We start from the raw sequence: 11,704 nt of genomic DNA on the forward strand, positions 1-11,704 counted from the left end.
TAAATTGTACTTGTGAAGACAAACGGTGTGTGTGCAAGTGTGTGCGAGTGTGTGTGTGTGTGTGTGTGTGTGTGTGTGTGTGTGTGTTATGAGAGTAGAAAAGGGACTGTGAGAAAGCGAAGGTGGGAAGAATGAAGAAAAAATGACGGAATATACTGCCATGCAAGCCGAAGGGGATGATTTGCTGGGGTGTAAAGGATAGCCAATAGGGGTAAAAGGAGCCACAGGGTTGGGTTAGTGAATAAGGATGAAGTAAAATGACACGTACATGAAAATACCATAATGAAACCCCTTGTTTTCTATGCTGTTAAAAATTTGGCTTTGATTTTAGTCCGGGCATGGTGGTGCACGCCTTTGATTCCAGCACCTGGGAGGCAGAGGCAGGCGTATCTCCATGAGGTCAGGGCCAGCCTGGTCTACATAGTGAGTTCCAGGACAGCTGGGGCTACAGGGAGACCCTGTCTCAAAAGGACAAAAAAAAATTAAGCTATTTTTTTAAAAAGAAAACTAAACTACAACAGCAATAAAGAGAGTCTAGCAGAACAGCTGCCACTTTTTCAGGGCATCAACTGTCGTGTTTCCTATCCCCAACTCTCCTTCCTCCCCCTGCTCCTCCACCTCCTCCTCATCTTCCTGTCCTCCTCATTTTTCTCTTTCTCATCTTCTTCCTCCTCCTTTATTACATCTGCTTTAGCTTATGAGATTCTTTTCCATATTTAGGGCTGCTTTATAGCAGGCTGCCTGACTCTCAGAAAGCCTGCTACTGTCTCCAAGTCCATGTAAGAGCCACGAGGCAGAGAACTAGGACTTGAACCCAGCTCTCCTGTGCTTGCTCTGGTGGTTTTCAGGGTTCTCTATTAAGACCCAGCAGTCAGTTATGTCAAAGCTTGCTGTGGAGGTGTTGGAAGGCTGAGCATGGGTGGATGACGATGATAACTAGCATGATCCTGACAGCAACTGGGACAAGGACCTCTTAGATGGTTCTTCCCAAACCCACTGGTTCCCACCTCTTCCTTAGCATTTAGCATGGCAATATACAGAGGCAGATAATTAATTTATACTGTAACGAATCCTTGTTAAAGCCATTTGTTAACCACTTCATTTATTTTACTAATCCAATTTTCATTTCCTTTGCTAATCTACTATTTATTTTCTGGAGAGCCCAAACAAAGCAAAACAAGCCTCTGGTAGCTAAAATAAACTCCTTCAAGTGCCTCTTCCCTCGGTGAGGCAACAGCAAGGAGGAAGGACCAACACTTCATTAGACTGTGTGCTGATCACTTTTTATATATGTGTTAGCTTAAAAGAAGACTTTGCTACATTTCACTGTGCACATATAGTCATGTTTTCAGAGTCTCAGGGGATTGGTTCTAGGACTCCCCAAGCATACTAGTGTCCTTGAGTGCTTAAGCCTCTTATGTGAAATGGTGTAGTACTTCATAAAACATGCACAAGTCCTTTTGTATAATTCAAGTCATCTTTGGATTATGATAATACCTAATACAACATGAATGATATTTAAATACTTGTCCTGTATTGTTTATGGAATAATGACAAGAAAAAAGTCTGTGGATGTTGAGTACAGATAGTTTTTTTTTTCTTAATTCTTTCCATGCATGTCTGATTAAAGCCACAGATGTATAAAATGTGGATATGAGTGCTGATTATACTGGGCTTTGTTGTAAAAACTCAGATGAAGGGTTGGAGTGATGGTTCAATCAGTAAAATGTTTGCCTTGAATCACAAGGACCTGAGTTTGATCTTCAGAACCTATGTGAAAAAAGACCAGATGTGGTGGTGTGTCCATATACTCCTAGTTCTAGGGAGACAGAGACAGGTGGATCCCTGGAGCCTGCTGTCCATTTAGCCCAGCCTACTTGGTGAGCTCCAGGCCAGTGAGAGACCCTGTCTTAAAAACAAGGTGGATGGGGCTGGAGAGATGGCTCAGCGGTCGAGAGCACTGGCTGCTTTTGCAGAAGACCTGGGTTCAGTTCCAAGCACCCACCTGGTGGCTAACGACCATCTGCAATTCTAGTCCCAGAGGATCCAATGCCTTCTTCTGACCTCCTCAGGCAATGCATGACACAAGTACACTTACATACACATAGGCAATATACTCATACACATAAAAATAATAAATATATATTAAAACCCCCCCAAAACCCAACGTGGATAGAACAGCACCTGAAGAATAACACTGTTGTCTTCTGGTCTTCACATTCACAGGGACACAGATAGAGACACACATACACACATGTATATACACACATATAGATATAGACACATACACACAGAGACAGATACAGACATACCCACAGACACACATATACATACGCAGACCCACACAGAGACACAGGCTGTTTCACTAAATTTTCCCCTCCCCTTCTTGGGAGACCTGAGCCCACACCCTCTGAGGCCCTGGGGCTGATAAACCAACAGAATACCTTCCATTTTTTGTTTTGCATAGTTTATATGACATTTAGGAGGGAGAGACTTACAAAGACATGGATTCTTACAGGCTTTTCCTTTTCCATATTTGAAATGCACACACCATTCACCTGCAACCCACTGTCTTCATCAGCTTTTCATGCACAGCCCCTTGCCCTGTCTCTCTCACTTGCAGTTCACCCATGCTCAACATGGCGGTGGTTCCACCCCCATTTTCCACTGTGCTCTGCGTCGCTCATGCTCGCCCTGGATCAACTCCAGCTTTTTGGAGGAACGTACGGGTTACACAGACACACAGACATATGCATACACACATTCACACAGACACAGACACACAGATACACAGACATACACACACACACACATTGACACAGATACTGACACACACACACACACACACACACACATATATATATATATACACAAACATATACACACACACAGGCACACATAGATATACCTACACAGACACACATGCACATACTTAGACATACACACATACATACATATACACAAATACAGACACACATATTCACACCTACACACACACACACGCAGAAACACATGCACATACCCTTAATATTCCAAATATTGATTAATAGCACTGCTTCATTGTCACATTTAAATATTCTAACCAGATTATAAACATTTAGAGGGCAAGGGCTTATTCTGCAAAGATAATCACAAATTTCTACCCCCAATGCTATGCAAATAAGAGAAGTGCAGCAATTATCACTTGAAAGCATGGAAAAGCTGCATAAGAAAGTCTGGTCTAATTGTGTTGATTAATTAGATGTTATCACTGGGGATGGGGACTTGCAGAGTTTTGATTTCAGTACAATGTGATGCTCATGACACTAAGGCATGAAGGTGGACTCAGCACAGGCTAGACAATCAGATCCAGATATGTAGGCATTTGTAAGTTTGTAGGGTAGGAAGCATATTCTTTTTTTTTTAATCTGGCAGTTACTTTTTAATTTTATTTAATAACCACATGATTAGAAGAAGCATTTCATTATAGCTTTAACATATTCAATAATAATTTCCAGAGCAAAGATGCATCTCTTTCAAAAGTGACTGTAAATTTTTAGGTTCACAGTTGCATTAATAGTTATATAATTAATACAGTTATACAATATAAGACATAAAATTGAATGAGGTTTTAACCTTTAATAAAGATCTCCATTTCATTTTAAAATACACACTTTCATACAGCAAAACACATTTTTAATGCTACTAGCACTTAGATGTTTGCACATGCATTTCTAATCTCTGTGTATCTGATTATTACTAGTCACAGTAGGTTACACTTGGATCCTTGGCATCTGAGTATGGATATAAAATCATCAGGTCGATTTCAATGGTAATTTTTTCACTTCTACTAATTAACATGAAGCAAATTTATATGCTTCTTCCTCAAATATAACTCATTTAAAATTTGTTGATTTATTTTTGTGTGTATATCATACAGAACATCCCAAGCAATCTTTTTTTTTTAATTAAAAGAAGCATTTCATTACAACAGCATTAACCTATTCAATAACATTTTTCTGAGCTAGGGTACATCTCTTTCAAAATTGGCTGTACATTTCTAGGTTTACAGATGAATTATTACACTTATATAATCTTTTACTCATTATAAACTCTATAAGACATAAAAGATCAGTTAGTGGGGCTAGCAGGATGACTCAGCAGTAAAGATACCTGCTACCATGCCTGATGACCTGAGTTCTATCCCCAGGACCCATGTGGTAGAAGAAGAGAATCAGCTCTCACAAGTTGTCCTCTAACTCCACACGTGGGCCATGACACGGGCACATACACATACACACACACTACAAACTCATCAGGTAGACAGCCTTCCTCTCCCACTAGAGCCTCCATACTCTGCTATCCCTGCCACTGTCCACTGTGCTGTCAGCACCCCCATTCATTCCCCCCTATCTGCCCTAAAGGCTAAGGCTAACAACCCAAGCAATCTTATTCATCTATATATCCACTTCCCAAATGGCACCCTCCCATAGCCTCCCCCACCACTGAAGCCCATATACTATGTCATCCCTGTTACTGTCTACTCTGTTGTCAGGGCCCCCAGCCAGTCCCCAGTGCTTGTCCATCTGCTGAATCTAGTCAGCCTATCCAGAGTTCCTTAGTTTAGAAAGACCAGCTGTTCCTCATCTAGCAGTAATCAGTTGCCAATATTCCTTTAGATAAGATTGGGGTCTGCTGTTCATTTTCCCAGTTCTATGATGGGTTACTATCTGGGAGTCTCTTGGGCCACCCTGGCCAACAACTCAAAGGAAGGTATCTCCTGTCTGACATTATTTGTTGTTATTTAGCCTTTAGCTATACACATGGACTCTTAAAAAATTATACTGACCCCTTTAATCTTTGGTTATAATTTCCTTTTGGGTATTTAAGACCATACAGTTGGCCCAGATAAACCAATTTATTTTTACTCTTAAGGTCGTTTGAGGATCTGTTCCTTAGGGGTCACATGGACTTGGGAGGAGCCCTTGGCTCCTTTCTTTTACCAGTTCTGTCTATGTGAAGGTAAGTCAAAAGTCCTGCTTGACCATGGCTGGCTTCACTTGGAAGCAGGGAGGAAATGTTTCCTCTGAGTTGACCCTCCTCTTTGTAGACTAGACACTGGTTCAAGTCCATCTCATGGGGTCTCCATGGCCTCCCTGAACAAGAGGACAGGTGACTCACCACAGTTACAGGACATTTTGAGAGATATTCTATAGTCCCTGGAACTTAGCTGACCTTGGAGGGCAAAGGGAAAGACTGTCCTTTAAGTCCCTCTGACCACATTAGTATAGGCCTCAAACTATGGCTGTTAAACATCCAATAAGGTTAGTTCCACCAGGCTGGTACTTTTAATTACCATGTGCTATGTAGATAAATCTTGGGTAAAAAAACCAAATATTCTCAGATGAACCTTGACTAGATATATATTTTGTTCCTTAAACTAGTTGACTAAACTGTGACCTTAGAATTTTTAAGATTATGTGTATATTATTTTTGTCTCATCCTTTATATTTTATAACAAACGCAGACCTTCAGAACTTGCTTAGGCTTTCTCATTTTTTCTATTTTGGAAAATATCTCCATTCCTTCTAACATCTTTTACATTCTCATTTTCTTTTTCTTTTTTTAATAATTATGAGACATAATAGCATTAAGAAATAAATTTTCCATCTGTTGTGAGATTTCTTTTCCTGGAGATACTAAGAAGTGCTTATTCCCTTTTAAGGTTCTAGTGTCAAGCTAATCTTTGATTAAAGTTTTATTGGGGAACCAATGAATTTACTGAGCTTACCGAGATATCTGAGGGGGTGCTGAGGTCTATGTATGACCTGAAGGTATGCACACTGGAAGGCCTTTACCCAGAAAAGGTCATGCCTTCTCTTCCTAGCAGTCCCCAGATTGTATGCTTTAGCCCTCCCCAAACCCAGGAGGCCATGTGTGCTTAGGGCCAAATTACATACAGTTGGCTGGGAAGAGTGGCTATATACTCTGGTGAGGATCCAATGACCCTGCTTGGCCCTCCTTTAATGAATGAGCACAACCGTCAACAAGCCCAATTGTGATGATGTTTAGCGATCAGACACAACTGAAATCATGATGATGGTAGTTAGTTCATGCAGAGGAGATGGCTGTACAGCATCATCTTATTAAAAGGACATGGAATTTGAAAGAATTTCATGCTAGGATCCACATATGAGGGAGAACATACGTCACTTGTTTTTCTGGATCTGTGTTACTTCACTTAGTATAACAGTTTCTAGAGCCATCAATTTACCTGCAAATTTCATTATTTCATCTTTCTTTACTGCTGAATAGAACACTGTGTAAATATACCACATTTTTATTAACCACTCATCACTCGAGGGGCACTTAGGTTGTTTCCATCTCTTAGCTATTGTTGAAAGAGCAGCAGTGAACATGGTTGTACAAGTGTCTCTACAATAGGATGAGTCCTTTGGGTATATGCCAAGGAGTGGTATAACTGGGTCATATGGTAGGTTTATTTTTAGTTTTTTCAGAGTTCTCCACACTGCTTTCCATAGGGGTTGCATGTATTTGCTATCCTACCAGCAGTGAATGAGCATTCCCCTTTCTCCACACCCTCCCCAGCATTTGGTATCATTTGTTGTCTTGATCCTAGCCAGTCTGGTTGGGGTAAGGTGAAATCTTAAAGTGGTTTTAATTTGCATTTCCCTAATTATTAGAGATGATGAACACTTTTTGAGGTGTTTCTTAGCCATCTTTATTTCTTTCTGTCACTGGTGAAGATTTTTTTCCCATTCTGTGGGTTTTCTCTTCAATTTTTTTATTGTTTATTTTTCTGTACAGAAGCTTTTTAGTTTAGTGAGGTCCCATTTGTTGATTGCGGACCTTAATTCCTGAGCAACTTCTGTCCAATTTAGAAAATCCTTTCTTATGCCTATATCGTGTAAGTTACTAATATTTTCTTCTAATAGTTTCAGTGTTTCCAGTTTCACATTGAGGTCTTTGATCCATTTGGAGTTGACTTTTGTGGAAGTGAAAGATAAGGATCACGAAATCCCAGGTAGGGGGATGGATATAATGCAATTAGGGGAAGCTCACCACCAGGTTGAGGCAGGATCCAGGTGCTCTCAGGCAGCCTTCTGCCTTCTCAGCCCCTATGCCAGAGGGAGGCCAGAACCTGGCACTCTGGCCCTGTGTGCTGAGATCACAGCCACTACACTAATGGAGGTCAGAGCCCACCCTCTCAGGCTGTCTGTTAGGATCTCAGCCTTAGCTTTGGTAAGAAGCATATTCTTGTTTTTCCCACTCCTCTGCCTTACGAGGTACTTTTCTACTGCTTTTCTGTTTCTTTAATGATCTCAGATTCCTGCTCTGTGCCTGCCTCTCTGAGGCAGGACCACCAGCGTGGAATTCTGTCTTGGTCACTGGGAGTGAAGCAGGAGTGCTGTGGTGGGCTTGTTAAGCTAGGATGTGACGAGGAGAGGAAAACTGACAATATATTTGGGTTTCCAGGAAGGGGAAAATATATCTATGATAAGCACAGAATTAGAAAGATAACTTTCAAATGAGCCATTTTTCAATATTATGGATGGAAAATTTAAGGCAAAGGCATTCCATCCTAATATATCTCAACATGTGGTCAAAAGGCCAAACACTCTGAACAAACCCACTGAGAGTTCCTGGAATTTAACACAGGGTTTAAGGTCTTGGTATATCCTCCCCCAGCCAAAAAGCCATCATTCCTCTTTCTCCTTTTGAAACTAATGAGGGCTATCCAAGTCCCTTATGCAGACAGCCTGTCATAGATCTGGCAAATGAAACCAATTTTTAAGCAACAGTGCTTGGCAAGGTAACTTCTCCTTTGTCCACATCTGGGTTACATCTGCTGGAATCTGAATTCTTTCAGAGGAACACCAATTTCATGCCTGCTCAAAATAGGCACTAATAAATATTACACCAAATCACTCACACTGTGCAAAATGGCTTTGGCTAATTAATGGAACAGACTTCCAGATTAACTTCCACTGAGGCATTCTAGGTGTTTTAAATCACTTCAGAATTTCTTCTTCCCCTCCTTATTCTTAATATGATCTTTCTATAACAGAAAGTTGTTTCAAGATGTGGCCTGCATAGATTCTGAATGTTATTTTTTTAGAGCATTACACTGCCGTCATTTCTGTGATTACTCGTATTTATATGATGTTCGCTTCTGTTTTTTTCTTTTTTTAATTCCTCAGATATATAGGGTAAATACTATTAAATATTTATCTGGGAAAGAACACACACCTCCCCTTTTGATTGCTGCATGCTATGTGTATCACTGTGCCAGGAAGCACAAAATCAAGGTACACTTTGAAGTAATGCCTGAAAACTGCAGGTACAAACATGTCTCATGTCCTAAATAGCAGGTATTTTATCATGAACAGATGTTAGCATGAAGTCTTCAGGGGTTTTGCTCCTGTGGCTTGCAATTATTTTGTTTTATTTTGCCACAAAGGAATAGCTGCCTGAGACTATTTCCAGTGTTTCTTGCAATGTGGGTGCTTTGTCAGGGACAGCAAGTGCAGTAGAGTGGTTAGAAATCCATAGCCCCCTCCAGTGCACTGGACTTGCTCAGCTGGTGCTTAGCACCCGAGGCTCCATGGGTACCAAGAAAACATCTTCAATTCAGGGGAATCCTGTGGAGCAGAACCCCTGTATTCTTTGGGCAGCTACAGACCTGGCAAATGGAAACCAGGGCTCTTGAGCATATCACCTGGGCAAATCCAGCTCTCTAACCCCATGGAGTGAAGGTGCAGGCTTTGATTGATCTTCTTCTGCTGCCCTAAGAGAAACATCCCAGCAGAGGGTCAGAGGGCATGGGCAGTACAGAGCTTTGGGAAAGCCTGAGCATTTCTCCTTCAGAACGCTGACTGTGATTCCAGCATCAAGGTGAGTATGGCTTTGTGTTCTACTGCTGTGGATTTAGAAATAGAGCTTCTTTAAGGAGAGGACATGTATTTTGGCACTCAGACAATTCTGATAGAAGGTGAGTATACCCTAAGAATGCTACATAAGCAAGGCATATCCTAAGCATGCATCACAAGCACTGGATGTCCTGAGCATGTTATGTAAACAAGGCATATCCTAAGCATGTTATGTGCATACGACATATCTAAAACATGTTATGTAAGCACGACAAATCCTAGGCATATTCTATAATCACAGCATATTCTAACATGTTATATAAATGCTGCATATCCTAAGCATGTTGCATAAGCACAGCATATAATAAGCATTTGTATATAAGCACTGCATGTCTTAATCATGGGCACTTAGAAGAAAAGTCACAGTATAAATCTTGGAAGATGCAAACATGTTTGACTTGGGAAGAAATTAGCTATATATAAGAGCGACAGTTTCATATGTTCTCTAACTGTAACTGTTCATCAAGACAGAAGAAACACAAAGAGTCACTTTCTATTATGATCCATTTCTAAGCATCAAACTCCCTGAATATATTGTATACATATTATACACACACACACACATACACACACACACACACACACACACACACAGAGTTACGCACATATACACACACATACATACAGATACACACACATACACACACATACATAGACATACACACACACATACACATACACATACGCACACATAGATAAATACATATACACACACATACACATATATACACACACATACACACACATATACACAAACATACACACACATATACACACAGACACACACATATATCACACACACACCTTACTATCAGACTAGACTGGCCTCTTACGATAGTTCTGCCTTGATTTTCCAAGTGCTGGGATCTAGCATTTATTTTCTCTTTTAAAAATAGATCTTTTAACTATATTTTATTTATTATTTTTATTTAGTGTGTATGAACATAAGTGTACCCATGCATGTACATAAGTATACCCATGTTGTGCAGTGCCTGAGGAGGTCACTTACTATCAGACTAGACTGGCCTCTTACGATAGTTCTGCCTTGATTTTCCAAGTGCTGGGATCTAGCATTTATTTTCTCTTTTAAAAATAGATCTTTTAACTATATTTTATTTATTATTTTTATTTAGTGTGTATGAACATAAGTGTACCCATGCATGTACATAAGTATACCCATGTTGTGCAGTGCCTGAGGAGGTCAGAAGAGGGCATTGAATCCCCTGAAACTGGAGTTATGGACACTTGTTAGCTGCCATAGTGGGTGCTGGGACTTAACCCAGGTCCTGGACTGTGCTGCTTAGCAGGTACCAACTATCTAGGTTAACATTTCTGATCTTGATTGCCTTGAATCTAAAGAAACTGGAAAATGTAACCCTGCTGCCTCATTTTTTTATTTTAGTAGTTAAGTAGTTAACTTTAAGGTACAAAGGCCCATTTTCTTGGTAAAATTACCTGGGAAAACCAATTTAATTCTTTCAGTCATCTTTCACTTTATTGATTCAATGGTTCACTTTGATATCTAAGATGTTTAGAACATTTTCTCTATCCAAAGCACCTCCTTTTTTCTAGTAGATAATTCAGCAATTATTACTTATGCTCAAAATGTAAGTGGACACCTACACCATAGGCTAGGAATGGCATGTCAGGTCCATATCTCCTTAGCAAAGAATTGGTGATCACAATAAAAGAGGCAGCAGCTTCCTGCCCCATGAAAGAATCTTGGCTGCCAAAGTTAACCTTCATCAACATTACAAGCAAGCCATGACAAGATAAAAACAGACTTGCATTTTCCACAAATACCCTTCTTTTGGGGATTTGTATTTCTGTTTCAAGGAGTAAATGGAAAGATCCAGGAAACAAAATATAGAAAATTACAGTAACATGTTCATTTGGGATAGTCTCAAAACTGAATCAAAGATATTAAATGGATATAGGTAGCCTGACTGAAGATTGCTCTAATTCTAATGCCTCTGTGTAAAATTATTATCAGACTAAATATGGAAAAAGGGTAGATGAACCATGGTATGAAAGAACACAGAAATGCGCTGTGTTTTCTTGTTGGTTTGTTTTGAATAGGGTCTTGCTATGTAGTATAGGCTGACCTTGAGCTGCTTTTCTTTGGCCCACATCCTGGGGTAGTAGCACATGCTTTTAAACCCTCATTTCAGAGAGAAATCACTTAGAAAGTGTTCTGGCTTACATGGTGTCTCCCAAAGGTTCATGTGTTAAAAGCCTGGTACCCAGAGTTGTGATTTTGGGAAGTGGTGAGGAAGCGGTAAGAGGTGGGGCCCAGTGGCAGCCCTGCAGGTCATGTAGAGTTGGGTTCCTAGGAGGGATATGGAAACCTCATTAACTCTCTGGTTTCCTGTTTGATAAGGTGATCTCTTCTTCTTTACAGGTTCCTGTTGTCCACCATGAAGTGATATTTCCAGAGGGGCCCTTGTAAGAGCTTTAGCCATACCATCTGGAGTTTTAGAATTCTCAACTGTAGAATAAACTGTTTTTTCTTTATAAAGTTAGCTTGTCTCAAGTATGTCATTATAGGATGAAAAACTGACACAGGAGGTTTGATAAAAATGAATAGTTCTCATCTATACCCTTGAGACTGTGAGGCCCAGGAAATTCATTCCATTGACAGCCCAGCTGGGTATGTGAGAGACGTTGGTGTGCTAGAAAGAACCTGGGCTTTGCAGAGAATGACAAAAGTATTCTTATCCCAGTCATGCATGGATTCTACATGTTGTCTTGTTGGTTTGTTTTGAGATAGGGCC

At 40.3% G+C, this 11,704-nt stretch overlaps 1 protein-coding gene across 2 annotated transcripts in view; it reads right to left on the reverse strand.

Annotated features, from left to right (window-relative positions):
* Positions 1 to 11,704, reverse strand: part of Rnf150 (ring finger protein 150) — a 263,628-nt gene that overhangs the window by 24,540 nt on the left and 227,384 nt on the right. The window contains exon 7 of one of the 2 annotated variants that reach the window (XM_029568494.1): positions 8,826 to 8,920. The exons of the other annotated variant lie outside the window; for it this stretch is intronic. Coding sequence (XP_029424354.1) covers positions 8,865 to 8,920 — 56 coding nt within the window. The 3' untranslated portion in view covers positions 8,826 to 8,864. Of the gene's footprint in view, positions 1 to 8,825; positions 8,921 to 11,704 lie in introns of those variants that run through there. 2 annotated transcript variants of the gene reach the window in all.

This window comes from Nannospalax galili, unplaced genomic scaffold (genome assembly GCF_000622305.1).
Source record: "Nannospalax galili isolate Female #2095 unplaced genomic scaffold, S.galili_v1.0 scaffold359, whole genome shotgun sequence".
Classification (NCBI taxonomy): domain Eukaryota; kingdom Metazoa; phylum Chordata; class Mammalia; order Rodentia; family Spalacidae; genus Nannospalax; species Nannospalax galili.